Here is a 23,545-nt window from a genome sequence, read left to right as displayed (position 1 = left end):
TGAGGACGTTGCTAAACCACAGCCTGAGGATCAGCCTTCAGAATTAGAAGAGCCTAAAGCAGTTCAACCATCCTTGGACTTTAGAAAAGTCATGGTTGTTTTTAAAGAGTTGTTCCCTGATCACTTTATTTCTGTGGCTCCTCGTTCGCCGCCGTCCGAGTTTGTCTTAGGCGTTCCTGCTACCATGCCTGCCTTTACGAAACTCGTTCTCTCTCGCTCATCCAAGAGAGCTTTACGGCTGTTAGGCGATTGGTTAGAGACCAAGAGGAGTTTAGGGAAGATGGCATTTGCCTTCCCCCCATCTAAACTCTCGTCTAGATCGAGCGTCTGGTATGCCACGGGAGAAGTTCTCGGCTTGGGAGTTCCTGCCTCTGCCCAGGGCGACTTCTCAAGTCTTGTAGACTCTCCCCGCCGCCTTGCCATGAGACGCTCGAAGATTAGTTGGTCACCCTCGGACCTGGACCACCTTCTTAAAGGCATATTTAGGGCGTTTGAAGTCTTTAACTTCCTGGACTGGTGTTTGGGAGCCCTGAGTAGGAAAATCTCATCTGCCGATAGGGATGTTTCCTTACTCATTATGTCCTGCATGGACAAGGCCGTCCGCGATGGGTCCAACGAGCTTGCCGCTTCATTCACGTTCGGAGTCCTTAAGAAACGAGAGTCTCTGTGCTCTTTTCTGTCAGCAGGAGTGACGCCATGCCAAAGATCTGAGCTACTCTTTGCGCCCTTGTCTAAGTGCTTGTTTCCTGAAGTCTTGGTTAAGGAAATTGCCTTGTCTTTAGTGCAGAAGGACACCCACGATTTAGTTGCGTCCTCGGCTCGCAAAGCTCCCCCTTTGCCTGCCTTGTCTGCTAGACCTAGGATAGACACTCCAGCGTCCAGGTTTATCCCGCCCTTTCGTGGCAGAGCCTCCAGCAGGGGAGGTGCTCGTGCCGAAGGGAAGAGAGGAAAGAGGAAAGGATCCAAGTCCTCTAAGGGCAGAGTCTGACTGCCCGCAACTTCAGACAGCAGTAGGTGCCAGACTCAAGAACTTCTGGCAAGCCTGGGAGAAGAGAGGCGCAGATCATCAATCTGTGAGGTTGCTCAGAGAGGGGTACAAAATCCCTATTGTACGCAGACCTCCTCTAGCGACGTCCCCCATCGATCTCTCTCCCAGGTACCGAGAGGAAGAAAAGAGACAAGCCCTGAAACTGGAAGTGTCTCTTTTACTAGAGAAGGGAGCGGTGGTCAAAGTCTCGGACCTTCAATCACCGGGGTTTTACAACCGTCTCTTCCTAGTATCAAAGAAGACAGGAGGTTGTAGACCGGTGCTAGACGTCAGTGTTCTGAATGTCTTTGTCACAAAGACGAAGTTTACCATGGAGACCACAAAGTCAGTCCTAGCAGCGGTCAGAAAGGGAGACTGGATGGTCTCTCTAGACCTAAGGGACGCTTACTTCCACATCCCCATTCACTCAGACTCCCAACCTTTTCTGAGATTCGTCTTCGACGATGTGGTGTACCAGTTTCGGGCCCTGTGCTTTGGCCTAAGCACAGCTCCTCTCGTGTTTACGAGGCTTATGAGGAATGTGGCAAAATTCCTCCATTTATCGGACATCCGAGCCTCCCTTTATTTGGACGACTGGCTTCTCAGAGCCTCTTCCAGTCATCGCTGTCTGAAGGATCTCAATTGGACTCTAGATCTGACCAAGGAATTGGGACTCCTAGTCAACTTGGAAAAGTCACAGCTGGTCCCATCCCAAACTATTCTGTATTTAGGGATGGAGATTCACAGTCAAGTTTTTCGGGCTTTTCCGTCGGCCCCCAGAATAGATCAAGCCCTGCTCGTCATCCAGAAGATGTTGAAGAAAGAACGCTGCTCAGTCAGGCTTTGGATGAGTCTGGTAGGAACGCTGTCATCCCTGGAGCAATTTGTCTCGCTAGGAAGGCTACACCTCTGACCTCTACAATTCCATCTGGCTTTTCACTGGAAAAAGGACAAGACGCTAGAGGCGGTCTCGATCCCGATTTCCGAAAAGATAAAGACTTGTCTGACTTGGTGGAAGGACAATATCAGCCTACGAGAGGGTCTTCCCCTGGCAGTTCAGAAACCCAACCACGTTCTCTTCTCGGACGCATCGGACTTGGGCTGGGGCGCGACGCTGGACGGTCGGGAATGCTCAGGTCTGTGGAACTCGAGTCAGAGGAGCATGCATATCAACAGCAAGGAGCTTTTGGCGGTTCATCTGGCCTTGATAAGCTTCGAGAATCTCTTTCGAGGCAAGGTGGTAGAGGTCAACTCGGACAACACCACGGCCTTGGCGTACATTTCCAAACAGGGAGGTACCCACTCATTGACTCTGTACGAGATCGCAAGGGACCTGCTCATCTGGTCAAAAGATCGAGGCATCTCCCTAGTAACGAGGTTCATCCAGGGCGACTTGAACGTCCTAGCGGATTGTCTCAGTCGGAAAGGTCAAGTAATTCCAACTGAATGGACCCTCCACAAGGATGTGTGCAAGAGACTTTGGGCGGCTTGGGGTCAACCCACCATAGATCTCTTTGCAACCTCGCTGACCAAGAGGCTTCCAATCTATTGCTCTCCAGTCCCAGACCCAGCAGCAATACATATAGATGCCTTCCTCCTAGATTGGTCACACCTAGATCTTTACGCATTCCCACCATTCAAGATTGTCAACAAGGTACTGCAGAAATTCGCCTGTCACGAAGGGACAAGGTTGACGTTAGTTGCTCCCCTCTGGCCCGCGAGAGAATGGTTCACCGAGGTACTTCGATGGCTGGTCGACGTTCCCAGAAGTCTTCCTCTAAGAGTAGACCTTCTACGTCAGCCACACGTAAAGAAGGTACACCAAAGCCTCCACGCTCTTCGTCTGACTGCCTTCAGACTATCGAAAGACTCTCGAGAGCTAGAGGCTTTTCGAAGGAGGCAGCCAGTGCGATTGCTAGAGCGAGGAGAGCGTCTACCATTAGAGTTTACCAATCGAAGTGGGAAGTCTTCCGAGACTGGTGCAAGTCAGTTTCCGTATCCTCGTCCAGTACCTCTGTAGCCCAAATAGCTGATTTTCTCTTATACCTGAGAAAAGTTCGCTCCCTTTCAGCTCCTACGATCAAGGGCTACAGAAGCATGTTGGCCTCGGTCTTCCGGCATAGAGGCTTAGATCTTTCCAACAATAAAGATCTGCAAGACCTCCTTAAGTCTTTTGAGACCTCTAAGGAACGTCGTTTGGCTACACCTGGGTGGAATTTAGACGTGGTCCTAAGATTCCTCATGTCAGACAGGTTCGAGCCTTTACATTCAGCCTCCCTGAAAGATCTCACTCTTAAGACACTTTTCCTGGTATGCTTGGCCTCGGCTAAAAGAGTCAGTGAGCTTCATGCCTTCAGCAAGAACATCGGGTTTTCGTCAGAAAAAGCTACTTGTTCTCTGTAGCTTGGTTTCCTAGCCAAGAATGAGCTACCTTCTCGTCCTTGGCCTAAATCTTTCGATATTCCTAGCTTATCGGAGATCGTAGGCAATGAACTAGAAAGAGTCTTATGCCCTGTTAGAGCTCTTAAGTTCTACTTAACTCGTACTAAACCTTTACGAGGCCAATCTGAAGCGTTATGGTGTTCGGTTAAGAAACCATCCTTGCCTATGTCAAAGAATGCTTTGTCATATTTTATCAGATTGTTAATACGAGAAGCTCATTCACACTTGAGTGAGGAAGACCGATCTTTGCTTAAGGTTAAGACGCACGAGGTTAGAGCTGTAGCAACTTCCGTGGCCTTTAAGCAAAATAGATCTCTGCAAAGTATCATGGACGCAACCTATTGGAGAAGCAAGTCAGTGTTCGCGTCATTTTACTTGAAAGATGTCCAGACTCTTTACGAGAACTGCTACACACTGGGACCATTCGTAGCAGCGAGTGCAGTAGTGGGTGAGGGCTCAACCACTACAATTCCCTAATTCCATATCCTTTTAATCTGTCTCTTGAAATGTTTTTTAATGTTGTTTTTATGGGTTGTCCGGAAGGCTAAGAAGCCTTTCGCATCCTGGTTGATTTGGCGGGTGGTCAAAGTCATTTCTTGAGAGCGCACAGATTAGGGGTTTAATGAGGTCCTGTTGTATGGGTTGCAGCCCTTGATACTTCAGCTCCTGGGAGTCTGTCAGCATCCTAAGAGGATCGCTGGGCTCCGTAAGGAAGACGTACTTACAAGGCAGAGTAATCGTCTAAGTCGACTTCCTTACCAGGTACCTATTTATTTTGGTTTTGTTATATTGATAACTGTCAAAATGAAAAAAACTCTTAGCTTATACGATGTAAACATATTTAACTCTGGTCTCTACCCACCTCCTTGGGTGTGAATCAGCTATTATATATTCACCGGCTAAGTTAAATATTTAAAAATGATATTTTAATTATAAAATAAATTTTTGAATGTACTTACCCGGTGAATATATAAATTAAACGACCCTCCCTTCCTCCCCAATAGAGACACAGTGGGATGAGAAGAAATTGAAGGTTTTGTTTACATCCGAGAGTGGTATCTGGCCGACAGTTGGCGCTGGTGGGCACACCAGCAACCTGCATAGCGATCGCTCGCGAGTTTTTTATGTATGTGTCTGTCGAGCAACAGAGTTGCAGCTATTATATATTCACCGGGTAAGTATATTCAAAAATTTATTTGTTCCGTAACCGAAATACAAACCACGCTATTTACAAAGGGTTATTACTTTTAGCGTAGCTGAAATGGCGAGCCATTAGAATTTAACGAGGGTGTATTACCCCCGCGCTAGTTAGCGGGGGGGTAGGGGAGTGGTAGCTAGCTACCCCTCCTCCCCCTCACACACAGGTGAATACTCACTTTCACTTTTGGCTCGGACTGTGACAGACGTCTCTGTCTTGGTCCTCGCTTGGCAGCCATTGTCTGTTTTGTCTTTACTTAATCGCTTACTTTTCTTTTACTCAATATATATGTAAACATGTTTTCATGTTTGTATATATATTTGAGTATAGAAATAAGTAAGTTTCCTTTTCAGATGTGTGTGTGTAGTGTACGATATCTACGTGGAGGCCTCGGCAGTTAGGCCACCACGGCCTAATTTTATGGGTTGCGATCGAGTTTGACTTCGGTCTTTCTCTCTCTCTCTCTCTTGAGGTCGTTCACCCTTTTACTATGTTTTACTACGCCCTTGTAGCTTCCTTCCCGTGTGGGTGGGGTTGCTACGCCGTACATTTTGTCTCAATTAGTTTATGAATCTAATTGTAGTTGTTAATTTTTCAGCTTGTAGAACGATTCCTTTCGGGGTTTTCGTTTTTTTCTTTAGTGTTCATTCTTTTTTTTAAATTACATAATTACATAGTTACATAATTATAATTGTTATAATTCTGTTTTGGTTACAGCTCTCCTTCCGCGAGTGTAAGTGGTTGTGAGGGCACGTGCCTGTTGTGTAATTCTTGTTCCTTTTCCTCGGGATTCCTCTTCGGAGCCTTCCCGGGGGAATGAATGTGTACTAATATTATTTGTTTTATTTTTTTACAGTTACCGATCTAGTTCGTTTCTGTAATATAGCAACGGTGTGAGCTGTCTGGTTGAGTCCTGGGGATTCGGCTGTTGCTGCCTCCCCCCTTGTATTGTCGTCAGGGGCGTGTCTCCTTCTACTGGTAGTACTCCCGTGTCGACGGACAGCTCTCCAGTTCATTTTAGAACAGTCAGGAGGCTTGCCTCCTTGGGCGGATAACTTTCCTTCCGAGGGAAGTTTTTTCCTGTCCAGGCTTGAGCTTTTCCTCTTTTGGGGGGTTCTTCTCTTGCCTTTTTTTCGTGCGACTATGCTCTTGGTGCTGAGCGGTCGCACCTGCAGTTTCGCTCAAGGGGCTGGGCAACTGCAGGGGCTCTTCTTCGGAGGATTGCCCCTTTTAGGTCACTGGCTGACCAGTCTCTTCCACGAAGTGTTTCTCTGTCGTTCGCGAGAGAGTACACTCATAGAGACTCCTCTTCGGAGGTTTCTTCTGTTGCTGTTGCTGTTGGCCTCCCTCGCCGTAAGGCCCTCCGTCCGCCTCGTCGTAAGGGCCTCTCATCTCCCTATAAGGGTGCTTGAGGCGCCTTTTTGAATCTCCGTTTGCAGCCTACAACTTCTTTTTTTCGATCTTCCGTCTTGGTGCAGATGGACAGCAGTCTAATCTCGTCTCCCGACGGGCAACGGTCTTCCCGACGGACAACGGTCTTCCCGACGGACAGCGGTCTTCCGACGGACATCAGTCTCCCGGCGGACAACGATCCCTTCGGGGCAAAGGGTTGCCCCCACGGGGGTTCTTCCCTTGCGTGTCAGGGTTTCCCTGCGCGCCCTTCTGTTCGTCAGCGCTCTCCTGTTCGTCAGCGCTCTCCTGTTCGTCAGCGCTTTCAAGATGATCTTCCCTGCGGTTCCTGTTACGTGCCCTGTGCGCCCACGTTCGCCCTCGCGATCTAGAACTTCGGTTCAGGTCGGGGTCAAGGACTCTTCTTTGCGCAGGCTTCCACGCGTAGCCTTCTGCTCGTCAGCGATCATCAGCTCGTCAGCGATCATCAGCTCGTCAGCGATCATCAGCTCGCCAGCGATCGTCAGCTCGTCAGCGATCATCAGCTCGCCAGCGATCTCCGGATCGCCCACGTGTGTTACAGCTGGCACGCCAACGTTCTCCAACACTTCTGAAGGAACATGGTTCGCCAGCTACTAGCTCAACTGCGGATGCTGATCGCCATCGCGCGACCCTCAACTGCAGATGCTGATCGCCATCGCGCGACCCTCAACTGCGGATGCTGATCGCCATCGCGCGACCCTCAACTGCGGATGCTGATCGCCATCGCGCGACCCTCAACTGCGGATGCTGATCGCCATCGCGCGACCCTCAACTGCGGATGCTGATCGCCATCGCGCGACCCTCAACTGCGGATGCTGATCGCCATCGCGCGACCCTCAACTGCGGATGCTGATCGCCATCGCGCGACCCTCAACTGCGGATGCTGATTGCCATCGCGCGACCCTCAACTGCGGATGCTGATCGCCATCGCGCGACCCTCAACTGCGGATGCTGATCGCCATCGCACAACCCTGAACGATTGCCCGCTTACGCATGCTGCTCCTCATCGCACAACCCTGAACGATCGCCCTCTTGCGGATGCTGATCACCATCGCACCCTTTCACGCGATCATTCACCTGCGCATGCTGCTCGCCATCGCACAACCCTGAACGATTGCCCGCTTACGCATGCTGCTCCTCATCGCACAACCCTGAACGATCGCCCTCCTGCAGATGCTGATCACCATCGCACCCTTTCACGCGATCATTCACCTGCGCATGCTGCTCGCCATCGCACAACCCTGCACGATTGCCCGCTTACGCATGCTGCTCCTCATCGCACAACCCTGAACGCTCGCCCTCTTGCGGATGCTGATCACCATCGCACCCTATCACGCGATCATTCACCTACACATGCTGCTCGCCATCGCTTACCGCCAGCGATCTTCTTCACCTACGCGGCAGCACGATCCCTCGCCGTCACGCCCATTCGCCTGCGCGCCCGCGCGATCGCTCGCCTGCGCGCCCGCGCGATCGCTCGCCTGCGCGCCCGCGCGATCGCTCGCCTGCGCGCCCTCGCGACCGCTCGCCTGCGCGCCCGCGCGACCACTCGCCTGTGCGCCCGCGCGACCATTCGCCTTTGCGCGACCGTTCGCCCTCGCGCGACCATAGTTCGCGGCGAATTCCACAGCCGGTGGTAGCAGCAGGGACGCGTGCTCCTAGGCGGCACTCGGGATCACCTCCATCCAAGCACAGGTTGGTAGTGCAGGACGAAGACAGGTCAGTACAGCATTCTTCCCACCTTCTTTTCAGGCAGGAACCGTCGTGTCCTCTCCAAAGGATCGCCCGATCCCTTTCACCTTAGCGAGGATTTCGGACTCTGTGTCCTTGGAGCAGCAGACATGGTTTGATCCGCTGGCACGGGCGTTAATGAGGGTTATGAAACCAGCACTCACCGGCCAGGGTAACAAACCAGCGGCTGTCTCTCCTACGCTGAAGAGAAAGAGAGGAGTGGACTTCGTGGTGACTTCCCCCAGGGCGAAGTTGGTTCCCAAGAGGTCGGTCTCGAGGGCCCCCTCTCCTGCACGAGTACTCTCTCCTTCTCCCGCCCTGGAAGGATTTTTGGCGGGGGGGCTTTCCGTTGAAGATTTCTCCATCGGACAAGGGGTGACTGCTTACCTCTTCCTCTGGGAGCTTACCAGGTTCTTTCCCTCCTCGGTTACGGCCCGAGGTTTGGTTCAAGGAAGCTACAGGAAGATCAAGGGTACTTTCCTCCTCTCGAGCTCAGGCACCTTGGCCTTTCGTCGTTAAGTATCTACTTGCGGACAAGCTCGATGTTGTACCATCTGGACGCACTGACTGAAGGCTTCCTTCGGGTGTCTCATCTGTGGAGGTCAACGACCTCAGACACCCTTCCATCCTTGAGAAGAGTTTTGTCTTTGCCCAAGGACAGAGACTTAAACATCTGCTGTGCGGAGTAAATCGACTTCCGGTTTCACTCCTCCAAGGCGCTTTCTTCCAGACTCTGCAGGGCTCCAGCTCCCTTTTCTTTCAACCACGTCGGCCTAAGTTATCGGCTACGACAACTGGGACAAGGTGTCCAATTGCAGTTTCCTCCTGTCAGGAACAGATGGCACGGGAGACTCCCCCGGGGGGGCATAGTCCTAAAAGGAGTTCACGAACTCTAGGATTGCAGGTTTTTTCGCTGGGAGGATGCTTAAGGTTACTCATCCGAATGACAGCTTCCCGATGCCCATTCCCGCACAATCTCTGTGAGTAGCCAAGGATATCGCGCCTGCCGTCTCTGTCAGCGAATTCAGTGTCTCTGAACCTCTATGCCATAGCATCAGCAGAGTTGCCCGGTTGGGCAGAATGATTCATACCTTAGGCGAAGGTCTTCCTTAGGATCATCGACGGCTTCACCCCCGGCCCCCTCAGTCGATCCTTTCTTGTAAGGAAGGATCTGAGAGGGGATGTCCATAGTCGACCTCTCAGCCCTGATCAAGTTTGTCGAACAAACTTTGGCCAGCGTAGACCAGCAGAATCGATCAGACTGGTAACGAGGCGACAGGACTCCTTTAACCCTGGATCGGAAGGACGGGTACTTTCAGTTTCCATTCCATCCATCTTCCAGGGTGCTCGTCGAATTCAGCCTAAACTGCAAGTATTCCTGCTTATGATGCAGTGTGGCTATCCCGCCGTGGCATAGCAGGTTTGTTTCCCCAGAGAACTCTCCCTGCCTTCCTCTTGGCCGCTCAGGTGCAGACTTCCGCCTCCTCTGCTGTTTGGAGGGCTGGTCAACTCCGGTAGGCTCGGGTTTCGACCTTCTTCAGCGCCGGGAAAAGCTTCCGAATGCTGACCATGAGTGTGGGCTCATGGTATTTTGCTTGGAGCCTTCTCTTCCTCTGCCTCAACATCTGGAGTATCTGGCCATGATATTGAGTCAACCGCCTTACCACGTTGGAAACCCCGCTTCTCGTCCGTCCAGCGAGGTTAAGCAACGTCGGTACTTGGATGGGTGACCACCTGGGGACGCCAGATTCTGTTACCACATCCTCCGAGCCTTCCTTTCGGTTGACTGTGGCAAGACTGAGGAGAGTCGCAGTACCTGTTCTCAGTCAAGCAGAGTTTTCAGCCCTACCTTGGAACGTTCCTAGTTCTTCTTTCCTCATTGACCCGTTTATAGTCCGAACGGTCGCCTCAGGATAAGTTCCATGTGGGGCGATCCAAGTTCCGGTGGCTTCAGGCAATGTTTAACCGGACTCCCTGGCCCTATGGGACCAGCGGAACTATTAAACCTGCAATGGGTGTTGACCTATGGAGCCTCTTGATGGTAGTGGATATTCTCGTCCTTTCCCCACATTCTTGATGCGGTTCTCGGACTCGTCAAAGGAAAGGGGGGGGGGCATGTTCCGGTCCAGGCCTATGGTCAAGACCTGAAGGATACCTCTCCATCATTCAGGCAGGCTTAAGGGCCTTAGTCTGGCCCCTCTTCAGATCCTACCGCTCCTGCCAAGTCGCCCCGTTGCGTGTCGACTTCATGCTAACCAGCAGGGGACGCATTTTCACACCTTCACATCTTGCAGTAGAGATACCGGGATGATTGAGATTCTCTCAATTCCACCATCGGCTCTCTCATTCCAGGCAGGGGAATGTTTCTCTCAGACTATCCGAGCAGAGCCTCATAGAGAGAGTGTACCTAAGGGTCTTTGACCTTGGGTAACCAGCAAGTGCTGGTCTGGGGGACCTGATCGCGACAGCTTGGAACCTCAAGCTTCCGCTAGTTTTCCCCCCAGTCTCAGACCCCGAGACTCTGGCAAGATGCATTCCGGTGATGGTGGGACAACTTCGACGCCTGCGTCTTCCCTCCTTTTTGTCTGCGGACAATGGGTCTCAACAAAACCAGGTTGTCTGTCAACCTTTCAATGGGAGAGCTCCACTGGGACTATGCGCAGAACGGTTTCTGGACCCTCTGCTTCCCCTGACGGAACTCCCGGGAGAGCTTCTCCCACGGCGCAGACTACTCAAGCAACCACACTGCGACATCTCTCCCGAACCGGGACGTCGCTTCGGCTTCATGCCTGGAGACACTACGCTTCCTCCTCTAGAAGAGACAACCCGCTACAGTCGCGGTACGGAGGTCGCGTCATCTGCGATAGTCATCCACAGGGGTCTCCCAGGCAAAGTGAAGAGTCTAAGGTGGTTGGTGCCGTGGGAGATATACCTCTTTCCGTGAGGCCTCTTCTCCAGCAATAACGGTCTTATTGCCTTTCGGCGGGAGGAAACTCCTTTCCGCTCTTGGCAATGAAGCCTGTCGCTCAGCCTTTCCCTGACCTTCAGGCTTAAAGGAATAACTTTTTCCTGCCCGCTGGATCTATCCTCGCTCATGCGAAGCTACGATCGTCCCTGCCCTAGTCGGAGGAAGACCTCCAACTTGGAGCATGGCTCGGACTTTTAGTCCTTTAAGAGATCTTCTCAAGACCCTTTTATGACAGGCCTCGGATTGTATTCCGCCTTGGGTCTTCTGCTCACTCTGGCCACGGCCAGTGTGTAAGCAATCTTCTTGGTCTCTTACTACTCCCCCCCCTTTCTAAGGAAGAGGGGAAGGCAACATTCAGGCTCGCTCCTGAGTTGTTGGCTAGACTCAGAATCTGAGGGTCCCGACCCTTCGGTCCGATTCATTCAAGATTTTGAGTCTCCATTCTGTGTCTGATGTCCCAAGACCTTCTCTTTCTTGCCAGTACAGGAATCGAGAGGTTAGCGCTGGGAACAGCTGCAGTTTGGCCTCAGTTGCAGCCGATTTGGGAACACAAGGAGGACATGGGGGGAGAGTCACCAGTATACCTCTTCAGCCCGGACTCAAGGACATTCATCTCGACCTGTCTTCAGACCCTCCCCCGTCACGTCGCCCTACAGCACGATGTTGGATACATCGCAACGTCCCTCGCCTTCGAGTAATACTACTCTGTGACGCAGGTGCTACAAGCTGGAGTCTGGAAGCGTCTGATGACCTTCGCAGCCCGCTTCCTGCAGGGCGTGACCCACAGGAGTCTCGATACGTTTTCTATCGCTCTGTGGTGGCTACACAACAGCTGGTCTAACCTCAGGCTCCTTTTTGGACAGGTAGCAGAAGGTTGAGGGCATTGTTATCAGGTTTTAGTCTGCATGAACGAAAGAAGTATGTCTGGCCCTTACTTCTTTCTTCATCATCCCCTCTACGGGGAAGCAGCATCCTGGTCTCTGCATAGCTGACCTCGAACCTCTGCAGGTAAACCATGCTTCCTTGTGTTCCGAGTATTGAGTCAATACTGTCGCGTCCCCCATACCCTGACGAGGTGGTATTGGGAACGTCCTAACCCAGAGTTCCTTCTGGAACTCCAGGTCAACTGCCTAGGACGGGTCACACTTCTTCCTTCACACACAAGCTTACGTAGGCCACATGGTTCCTTGCGGTGCAAGGAACTTGTGAGGTGCAGGGACTCCTTTTCTCGAGTGCGACTCACTCGGATTCTGAGTCCCCGGGTAAAGCCAAAGCCAGTATGGCTGGGGACTTTCCACCCTTCCTAAGGGATAAGTCACCCTTTGTAAATAGCGTGGTTTGTATTTCGGTTACGGAACAAATGACAAATTCGAAGATAATTTGTATTTTTCCTAACCATACAAACCTTAGCTATTTACACATATTTGCCCGCCAGCCCTGTCCCCCAAGACAAGTCCTACCTCTAAGTGAAAGTGAGTATTCACCTGTGTGTGAGGGGGAGGAGGGGTAGCTAGCTACCACTCCCCTACCCCCCCGCTAACTAGCGCGGGGGTAATACACCCTCGTTAAATTCTAATGGCTCGCCATTTCAGCTACGCTAAAAGTAATAACCCTTTGTAAATAGCTAAGGTTTGTATGGTTAGGAAAAATACAAATTATCTTCGAATTTGTCATTTTATAATTAAAATATCATATTGCAATTATTAGCCGATACTAGTAAGGCATTCTGAATTGGATACAGTATTTTCAAAGGTAGATGGGTGAAGATGATTCAATATTTATATACTGTAGTATAGTAGAGTTATGTTGCCGATCTGCTTACCGGTTTGGGTGTATGCCAATAGATTGTGCCTCATTGGACATGGATAAGCATTAAAAATCTTCTAAAAATGCCATACATGCAATTTTCTTAATATGAAATCATGTCCCATTATTTTTATTCATTCATCGTTATTATTCCCCCTACGCCTATTGAAGCAAAGGGCCTCGGTTAGATTTTGCCAGTCGTCTGTATATTTTCCCTTTTACTTTATTGAGCAATAATAACAGGAATTACTTCTCAGTTTTTGAAACCTTTTGATTCTTTGATATATACATCAACTTGTGTTTACTATAATAGGAAATGCATATTTCCTCTTAATTTTTCATTTGATTCCGTAATGTAATCTTGTGTCCTGCAAGACGTATGGGCATTACCTTAGTTTTGAAAAGGAATACAGTATATGTAGAAGAAACTTGTTCATTTGATTGTTAAATTACTTATATTGAAAATAGCAAAATGTGAAAAAGAAAAGGAAAGATTTAAAGAACAGAATATCATGGACATCAGTGTTGTCATTTGTATTATTACTTTTACAGGCTATACTTATTTGTATAGTTGTCATTGTTATGTATTGACAAACAAGAATTTCTGTAGTCTCCTTTGATTATTTGTCTAGAGAACATTATAATTTTGTAATATTTTCTTAATTCTTATTCATGAAACGGGGGTTCAGAATATCTTCCTATCAGTTTTTTTTTTCTGCCTGTTAAGGTGCTATATGCAAACAGCAGTTCGGTAAAATACATGGAAAATTGTAGTTAGAGGAAAAACTTTATATTTTTTTTAGCGCAATCAGATTTATTAAGTTTGATTATTCCTCGTTTATGATCTTATGACTGATTTACCAAATTATATTTCCAGTTTTAATGATGGAGACTAATTTTCAAGTGTAGTACTGTAAAGGGGGAAGTGCCCTGGTATATGTATGTGATGTATGTAGTACTGTAAAGATGTCCTTTGCAAATTTCATCTATTCATTTTGTTTACAGGCAATTCCTGGATTTGTGCCATCACAAAAAGTCACAATCGTGTTCAACCTGACACTGAAGGAGAGGGCGAAGCTGAAGAAATATCCGCAGATGTACATAATACTGGAGTGGCATCGGAAGTAGCCAGCGATGGACAACAAAACCTTCAGGAACAAAATACTCCAACAGATGTCGAGATGTCCAATGCGGTGGGTGCTAAACCTGATACCGGAGGAGCGGAAGGGATGGTTCCTTCCGAAGCAGTCGTAGGACCAGAGGCAGTCGTAGGGACGGATGCCATGGGCATGTTTAGAATGAAAAATGGCCGAGGCCACAGAGGTAACTTGAATAGTAATGGCCCTCGAGGAAACGTAAGCAGCAATGGCCCCCGTGGGTTAGAATCCATAGTTGTGGGAGATCATCTTCAAACTTCCAGAGGGTTGATTCCTAGATCAGTTTTGCAACCAGCACCTTATACTACCACAGGACCATCTGGCAGAAGAATAATGTTAAGAAGAGATAACATTCTTCCCACTGATGAAGGAAGCAGAATAGGTGTTGTCTTCTTACCAAGGGTAAGGTTTATCCTATTGCTATGTACGTTATTATTTGATTTACTAGAAATTTAGCATTGAAATTTAGGGATATTAACCTTTTTTGTTTATTTGTACTACATTATTACTTAGCAGTAACTTACAATCATCATGAATACAGTACCATTTTTGTTTTTGTATGTGCAGCCATATTTATAATGCTGCATCTTAACCCTTTTACCCCCAAAGGACGTAATGGTACGTTTCACAAAACTCATTCCTTTACCCCCATGGATGTACCGGTACATCCTTGCAAAAAACTGCTATTTACATTTTTTTTTTTTTTGCATATTTTTAATAATATTTTGAAAAACTTCAGGCATTTTCCAAGAGAATGAGACCAACCTGACCTCTCTATGACAAAAATTAAGGCTGTTAGAGCAATTTAAAAGAAGTATACTGCAAAATGTGCTGGGGAAAAAATAACCCCTTGGGGGTTAAGGGTTGGAAATTTCCAAATATCCTGGGGGAAAAAGGGTTAACCTTTTTTCTTTATTTGTACTACATTATTACTTAGCAGTAACTTACAATCATCATGAGTAGAGTACCATTTTTGTTTTTGTATGTGCAGCCATGTTTGTAATGCTGCCTCTTAAAGTAATAAATGTCTGTTGCAAAAGTCAAGAGCTCTGATATTTGAGGGGCTTTTAATCTCTTGCTCATCCAATCATTCTTAGAGGATTACAATTCGATACAATTGAAATTTATTCCCATGAACTTCCTCTGATGTTCATATTTCTTCTCTCTGGAAGCTTGGCTTTATCAACATTTACTCCTAAAACTAAATAAATTTGTTATCTCTCCCTCCAGGAAATACTTATGCTTCTTGAAAAGTAATGAAACCATTTAACGTTTAATGGCAACCACCGATGGCTTGTTTAAGTTACAGATCCTTTGTATTTTCTGTCTGTATTGACTTTGGCTTGTCGACAGCCCCTGATTCCAGATTGTTCAAATTTACCTTTTTTTAGTGTGTTTATAAAGATGTCTTGTGGATTTGTTAACTACTGCATAGATTGTTCAAGGGTTAGATGTCAGTGCTTATTGTTTGCTTGCAAGCTTGGGCACTAGCTCATCGCGAGGTAACTCTTTCTGGATAAATATATGCGCTCGTATCTTTCTGAAACGAGTCTATTAAAAAATAAATGAGCAGCAGCTCCTGTGCAAAGGTGTAAACAAAGAGGAAAACCAATGAGTTATGTCTCATTTTATACTTCTGAATGGGAAGGTGAAGAAAATAAAGACGAAGGGCCGACTGTGATGATGTATCTCTTTCAATATTTATTCATTACTTCTCTTGTATATTTATTTTCTTGTTTCCTTACCTCACACAGCTATTTTTTTCCTGTTGGAGCCCTTGGACTTATAGCATCTTGCTTTTCCAACTAGGGTTGTAGCCTAGCTAGTAATGATAATAAATATTGCTAAAAGATATCCTAATAATTTGCTCATGATAAATTCTGATGCTGCTTATTCTTAGAAGTCTTTGGAGACGCTTCTTCCAAGACATTTTATACACCTCAATTCTCCCATTTCATTTGGATAGAATTGATAAGTTCCTATCTCAAAGACGAAGAAAAGCTTGTAATGCTATTTCTCGTTTCTATATCACAAAGATTTTTTACACTTGTATAAGGCAAATTAGTTAACAAATCTTGTTCTAAATTGCAAGTTAATCTCTTGTCTTGAGCCCACCAAAAATAGAACTAAATCTTCAAATTCAAGGGTGGCAAGCTGGTTTGCTAGAGTAAAGTTTGCAAATACTCCATCCATCCATATACCAAGGCACTTCCCCCAATTTTGCGGGGTAGCCGATATCATCAAATGAAACGAAAATAAAAAAAATAAAAGGGGACTCTCCTCTCTACGTTCCTCCCAGCCTGATACTAATGCAAATACTAATGTAGAGTATTCTTGAGATACTCTCCTTTGTAGCTTCTATAGTAGGAGTTATTTTTAGTCAAAGAAAAGAAATTTGCAATCCATTAGTATTTTAATTTGGTTTTGGATTATCTGACATGTTTAGTTAAAACTGTTTCAGATGGGGTTTCTGAGCTTGTAGCAGCCTGTAGATCCCCTCTCTGAAAGAGGATGTGAGCATTACATCAGAAAAGAGATTTCTTTGTCCAGTAGAGGTGTTCAGTATTATTTGGACAAATCTATGAACATAGGTGTATTTTTCTCAATTTATTTTGGGTGTTGGTCCAAATTTTTCTCTTTCCTCAAGTGCAGAGTCTATTTTTGTTAATAACTCATTCACAGCAACTCACCGAAATAAATCCAAGTCTAATGGAAGCCTTAAAGTATAAGCTTCATGATGTTAGCAGTGTCGCTACATCACTTAAGTTTTGCTAAAATCTGTTGGAAAGGGTTTAGGCGACAGCTCGGTGTCATACCAAGTCGATATTTGCTAAACATTATATTAAAGAACCCAGGTTTATCAAAATTGCTGGGTTTTAGGTTCTTTAGTTGCTGTAGGCTATGTGGTTTAATAAAGATTTTTAGTTTTTGTATATTTTCTTAATTTAGCGAATCTAATTTTAGTTATGTGGTGTTGGGGTTATATAAATCTGAAACTATCTTGAACTGTTATTTCGAGGTTTACCAATAATCTACAATTATTTTAAAATTATAAATGCAGGAATTTAAGTTTCAAGGGGTAAGTGTTGTTAAAACCAAGCTTCCAGAGTTAAGTAATATGAATTATCAAGCAGTTATAGTAATAAGTTTTATTATTAAAATTTATTTTTTTTTTCAGGGGAATCTAGCTGAAATGCACTACATAATAAATGGTGAAGACCAAGGAGCTTTTACCAAAAAATTGCCATACCGGGAAGCTCCTCTGTATGCTGTGGTTGATGTGTATGGAACTACAAAACAGATCAGAATAATACAGCTTCCTGTCTCTGGAGGTATGTGGTGTTTTATTCAGTCTTGTCTTTTTAAAGGATGTTATCTTTAAGGCCCTGTCCCCACGATCGAGCATGCCCGACGGGCAAACAGTGATACCAGGCCACAATAGTTAGTGAAAAGGAGGGTTGATGACATCAGAAGAGGGAAAACTAAAGGTAGGGATCTGGCAACACTAGGATGCCAGATCCCTGTCTGTGGTTTTCCCGCTTTTGACGTCATTAACCCTCATTCTTACTAACTATTGTGGTCTGGTATCACTGCTTGCCCGTCGGGCATGCTCGATCGTGTGGACAGGATTTGGAAATGTTTTAGTATATGGGGAGTTGGACATTTCTAGGATAAAAGTGTTAAGACTATAAATTCTTTTTCAAACATTGGCTTTGAACCCTTGAATACATGCCATCTATATAGAATTTATAAGCAAAGTTTTATTCTCCACCTTTTTTTTTTATTAGTCTGGCTGTCGCATAATTATCTCGACTGTGCCTTATCTCCAAATACTGCACTTATAATGGGTTGAGTGCCGGTGCCAGTCCATTTTTGCATCTGTTGGTACCATGGGATGCTATGACATCCAAGTGACATTAATTCCCACAGCCTTGTCTTAATTTGATATTAATTCCACTGAGTAGACTCTGTCTTATATAATGACTTTGGGCTATACTGTATTTATTAGAATATTTGCTTTCCTTTATTTAAGATAGTCTTAATTATAATACAGTTACAGGCATTAAAGTTACAACAAATGTTGATTTATTTTTGTTTGCAAGGTTTCTATAGTAAAATAAATTTTAAGTATTAAACACTACAAAATGTATTTATTTAAATACCACAGGGGAAGAAAAATACTATAAATATTTTAAACGATTTTATTACTTTTTGAAACTATACACAACGTATAACTTCTCCCATCAGGTGAAAGTTGGCTGGATTGAGAATTCGGGTATTGTTTAACATCTTAAATTATGAACTTGCATTTGTTTTTATGCATTTACCATAAATGTGTTGATCTTTCACTCTACTAATACATAGGGAATTAGTAGAGAAATTTTACCAACACAAATAGCTTACCAGTTACTTAGTCCATTATGCTGGAAAAAAATTGTTAGGCATAATATAGGATTTTTATGATAGAATGTTCATATTCAATTATCTATTCATTTATCAATTCTTTTGTTAATTTTCTTGTATTTTTCCAGTTGCTACTTTGAAAAGTTTATGTAGAGATACCATACTCAAGCATATAGCTCAGCGGGGCATAAACTGTCTCCCTCTTCCGCGAAGACTGAAAGATTATCTTTTATTCGAGAGCTGAGATGTTGACATGGTGCTTAGAGAACCTAGGTGAGTGGCTTTTTTGTGGGGGTTGTTTATTTGAGAAGTCTTGTTAATTTACATTAGAATACAGAGCAAGCTGCTCTTCACAGATAAATACCAGTCATAGTTATTGTGCTCCGAGCTATTGCTGTGCAATTCATTATATTTTGCTTTGGATAAAGAAAAGAATAGTAAATATACAAAGTAATGTTTATTTTGAAATGAGTTTTGGTGATAAAAAGATAATTATGATTTTGATGCGTTTATACCAAAATGCAACTACAGTACCTAAATGCTTTTAATGTTCCTACATGCTTACAAATCTTTATCCTTGAACTACTGGAATGGGAATTAAAAAATAGCATTCTTTAAATAACTACACATTCCATCCTGTAGATCTCTTGGGATGAGTACTAGTGAAAAATTGCAGCCAGCTCCAGCTTCCTTTTGACTGATCTTTTCTATTCCCAGTTGTTGTTCATGGAGCTTACTGTTGACTACTTCAAGGATTTTCTGTCTGGCATTGTCACTCTGACTTTCTTAAAATTCCACACACATTGTGAGAGTTCCACCTTCATGTTCGAAGGTTATCATATGTATCCTTCAAGTTTTGTTTTGAAGTCTGCATTAGCTATTATTGTCAACCTGGCCTATACTATATACAGTTCGTTTAACAGGGTTGCATGAACAGTGAAATGTTCCTTTAGGAGGCCTTTGCTGACTTTTCCATGCATAGGAAACCACCCTGCAATTTCAACAATTTTACTTCAACATTAACTTATTGGTTCAAATTAGAATAATTCTCAAGCATGCTTGTATTTTACCCCGTTTATTCCTATTCCAAGATATTTGTTGGATGTCTTGGTTAGGATATGGCTCAAGTTCTGCATAGTTCAAGCAGGGTTTATTAGGATGTGTCCACACAACTGGGCACTGAAAGTAACTACCAAGCTCCAAGTTAGACGGAGTTGAGAACTTGCGTAAAGTCGCAGGTTTTCAACCTTGCCCAGTGAACAAGTAGACACACCATGGGGCTATTATAGATCTGGTAAGTGTTATTTTTGCCAAGCCGTGCCTTTGGTTTTCACACTGCTGACGTTATCGCCGCTCATTCCTGCCACCCATCATTGCCTGGTAATGATGTTTGTCTTTCAGGTGCTCACTGGTCACATGGGGATCTTCTTTGTCTACATCTTTTCCCGTGACCAGTGAGCACCTGAAAGACAAACATCATTACCAGGCAATGATGGGTGGCAGAAATGAGCGGCGATAACGTCAGCTGTGTGAAAACCAAAGGCACGGCTTGGCAAAAAAAACACTTACCAGATCTATAATAGCCCCATGGTGTGTCAACTCGTTTATTTCTGAGAAGTTTGCAGAGATTCACATCTTAGCATGGGAAGTTTCTATTCCAGTAAAGCAGGGCCGTTTCCATTTCAAATATTACAGAAGTAGCAGATTGTGAGCGAGTCTTCAGCTAAACTCTGACAGGTTCTACCTGAAGATTATTTAAAGATCCAATATCACCGATGTCATGCTCTCAAACAAGGGATAATCTCTCCTTTCGTTAGAGTGCACATTTGATGGGGCACAAGTTGGAAGAAATCACGTTCTTGAATAAAAATTTTTTTTTTTTTTTATTCTTCATCCTTTCGGTACAGGATCTTTCTTTCTGTGGGGATCATAGTTCCATAGATAGCATCATAATGTCCTCACAGGACAGAGGAGGGAATCATTCCGAACCCTTTTTGTAGAAGAGAGATGGAGGAGGAGCTGGATTTGTGGATGGCTAAATTCTGGATCTTGAACACTAACTCCGGATTAGAGGAGTGGGAAACCAGTGACATACGAAATGGCTTGCGCAACATTAAAGTCAAGGCTCGTATGTAGTCTTGGGTGTCTCGTCATATCTGATTCCTGTTCTAGAACTCTTGCAAGGTCTACTCAAGAAATGTGAGGACTCGAGCAACATCTCAAAATGGGGGCTCGAGTTCTGGGAGAGGGAAAACTGTTTGGAGCTACTTCTGAGCTTAGGCTGAGGCTGGGCCTTAGATCTGGTTAAGGCTGAGTGGCAGCTTTCTCTCACCGAGACTGAGAAGAACACCGTTGACAAAGGAAGATGAGAACAGCATTCATTGCAGAGGCACTAACCTGAGAATTCCTTCTACGATGTTACTAACTAAAGATAGGAACATAAAGAGGAGCATGAGCACATCTGGAAACCACCTGGCATTTATCAATTGTGAGCTGCCAGGGTTATCCCAAGACGGACGTCAACAACATGAGTAATTGGTAAACCACAGGTAAACAGGCAGAAATGTTAAGGCTTCTAGAAGTAACCAGTGTATGGGAAAGGTGTCCTGAATGCTGCTGTATACTGGAACCTCTGGATTAACCAGAAAGCGAATGGGTTCCTCTATGTTTATTCCCGTAGAGCAAGAAACATCTCTGCCTCCCATGAATGTGGAAACCCCTCTGGTCTTACGCCATGCCCCTGGTAATAGAGCGTATTTGCAAAAATACTTCTCTTTCCTATCATTATTATGGTTTGGAATGGATCTTGTTGACAACGCTGTCAGCTTCCCAGGTTCGTACTTGCTTGCCCAACTGTAACGGGTACGCGAAACTGTACCCCTTTTCCTGTAGACACAAGTGATGTTGGGGATTTTGTCTTTCAACAGTACCAGGTGTTCTATTAAACTCTGTAGCAAGCTTGCAATGGTAAAAGCATTGCTTGGACTCCAAGTAGGATGGTATGTGGGATTTTACTTAGGTGGACCACCCTTCCTTGGATCAGTCTGTGAGCAGAGTGGAACTTCTCTGCTGAGGATGTCGGCACTTAATGACCAGATTGTGGCCAAAGGAAAGCCAACTGTTTTAGTCCTGATGCATTGCACCTTGGAAGCAGACAGGAAAAATTGATTGTTGATAAATCCCAAGAGATAAATCTAGTGCGAATAGCCACAAGAAGAAGTGAGCGTGAACTTTTGGGAGCAGTTAGCCCTGAAGACAAAGACAAGTTAGTTCCTGTAGGACTGAAGGATGGGTATCTAGATGTACATATCCTCAGGTTCATTGAGTGTGGGAAGTTTTCTTTCACAGTGGCAGACCCCGTGATACTTGCCATCATTATCTGGAGCCAAGTTGAAGAAGGGGCAGAAGGTTGGTCGTCAGGTCCCAGCTGACTTTGCTTTTTATAGTAATTTCTTCCTGCAAAGGCCAACTGTCTGGAGGACTAAGAGGGCTATCTTCTCCCTCATGTACCTTTGGGAGCCAAAGCCCACAGGTAAGCTACCTTCAGCATTAGGAAGGTCCGTGTCTACTGCATTTCGGGACTTTTGAATTCCGGTACGAGGAGTAGTATACAACTGCACCCAACCAGTTGTCAGAACAGAAAGTGGCTTTAATGGCAGCAGACTCCAAGTCTAGAAATAATGTGCCCTTGTGCCCAAGTCTTGCATCGGGACCCCATTGTCAGTGCTGCTATCGCTGAATTGATGGACATTGGAATAGGGGCACTTCCAATGGTACACATGAACTCCATTGCCAATACAGAGGAAGGATGTAATCAATCAGTTGGGCGTAAGGAGTTTCTCGAGTTGGAGAAGTAGAATCCTAACGAAATACACAAAGAACTGATGACCATAGTAAAAGGGCGTGAAACACCTTTGAAGGTCACCAAAGTGCTTTTGTGTGATTGCTGACGACTGCATGGCATGAGCATGATGTGGTATCTCCGTGAATTGGTGATAGACAACAGGTGTACAATTTTGTAACAGTATCCTGAAGAATGAGCTCAAATTCCAATTGCGGCCTTCATCCCCATCCCCTGTGCCTATGTGGAAGGAAGAACTGCAAGTTAGTTTTTATGGAGTTGTGCTTGCTAACGAAACCACTCTCATGGGGTTAAGAGATCACGACAGGTCCAACCAGATGGTACATCCCTATTGCCTTTCTTGGATCGAGGATGCTGAGGTAAGAAGAAAGTTTGGGGTATGACCCTTCCCTCCAGGCAGCAGCAGAACTGTTCCTCCAACAGAGCATCAGTGATGGTCAGGAAAATCAACTTCCTTAGGTTCATGTCATTTCTGTAAGTTCACACACGATGAATAGAACAGCAACAGACATGTATGTTGTATAATGGCAGGTAGCACTGAAAACTCTCACAATTACAGTTATAATAAAACATTGAATCTTTCATAAATATACCAATAATATTATGATAAATTAATTCAATCTGAAAGAAAAAGTAAAACTGACCAGAGGCAGGAGAGTAGTATTTGTGCACCTCCCCTCATGAAAAGTTTAAATATCTCTTGAGCTTCTGTTCATATTCATGTAGGAACAAATTTAACAAACAAACAAGCAAATGAATAAGTACACTACAAGTTTACCACAGTCATCATTTCCCATGTATTGGGCACTTACGAGGCATTGACCTCATACTTATCATCCTTCATACAATTTGCACTCGATGGCCATGTTGTCTGGGGCAAGTGTCACCCTAATTCAAGTTACTTGTAACTGGTGTGTTCCCTTGCATCAGTTTTATCTTACACAGGGTAAAATCCCTTGTTATAATACACGACCTGTATGTTAGGCTTACAAGCCTAGTCATATTGTCTAGAAGAGGTTAAGTTCCTTTCTTTCCGAGTCCTCTTGCCTAGATTCTTCTTTCAAACTTTTTCGTCGTTTTGTGATCAATAGCTCTGTATGAAAAAAAATAAGTTAAAAGTTTGGATGGTTCGAAAATAATGATAAAGCTGACAATGTTAATGGTGTTTCCATTCTAGTTCTTGCAGATTTTTAATTTATTATGAACTAACAAATTACCAAAAGAAACTATGAATTGATTATTTTTATATGAAACAAATCTCTAAATTTTTTTATACAAATTTTGAAATCTATATTTTGCACAAACCGAGTTTTAAATATTTTTGTTACATAATACAAACTTGTTTTTTTCAATCTGAATTTTAATGTTTTTTCAATACAAACAATTTTAAATTATAATAAACAATTTAAGTCAGGTTAAAAGGCTGAGAATTTAAAAAAATAATTGTGTATGTTTTTCATTTGAAAGTTTTTTCCACATTTGGTATATCAACGTGCTGATAATTGCATGTAGAATCTGC

The 23,545-nt window shown here is 44.9% G+C and overlaps 2 protein-coding genes across 3 annotated transcripts in view; one reads left to right on the top strand and one right to left on the bottom strand.

Annotated features, from left to right (window-relative positions):
- The window catches only part of LOC137620497 (neuralized-like protein 2), a 36,358-nt gene that overhangs the window by 12,491 nt on the left and 322 nt on the right, over window positions 1-23,545 (top strand). For both annotated transcript variants that reach the window (XM_068350675.1, XM_068350676.1), the window contains exons 4-6: window positions 13,609-14,162; window positions 16,939-17,092; window positions 18,293-18,437. In XM_068350675.1, coding sequence (XP_068206776.1) covers window positions 13,609-14,162; window positions 16,939-17,092; window positions 18,293-18,408 — 824 coding nt within the window. In that variant the 3' untranslated portion in view covers window positions 18,409-18,437. The remainder of the gene's footprint in view (window positions 1-13,608; window positions 14,163-16,938; window positions 17,093-18,292; window positions 18,438-23,545) is intronic.
- The window catches only part of LOC137620496 (uncharacterized), a 50,329-nt gene continuing 46,494 nt past the window's right edge, over window positions 19,711-23,545 (bottom strand). Inside the window, exon 9 of the mRNA XM_068350674.1 lies at window positions 19,711-23,119. Coding sequence (XP_068206775.1) covers window positions 23,074-23,119 — 46 coding nt within the window. The 3' untranslated portion in view covers window positions 19,711-23,073. The remainder of the gene's footprint in view (window positions 23,120-23,545) is intronic.

Source organism: Palaemon carinicauda, chromosome 27, assembly GCF_036898095.1.
Source record: "Palaemon carinicauda isolate YSFRI2023 chromosome 27, ASM3689809v2, whole genome shotgun sequence".
Taxonomy (NCBI): Eukaryota; Metazoa; Arthropoda; class Malacostraca; order Decapoda; family Palaemonidae; genus Palaemon; species Palaemon carinicauda.
The sequence above is the reverse complement of the archived record's forward strand: the minus strand, read 5'-3'. Positions and strand labels throughout refer to the sequence as shown.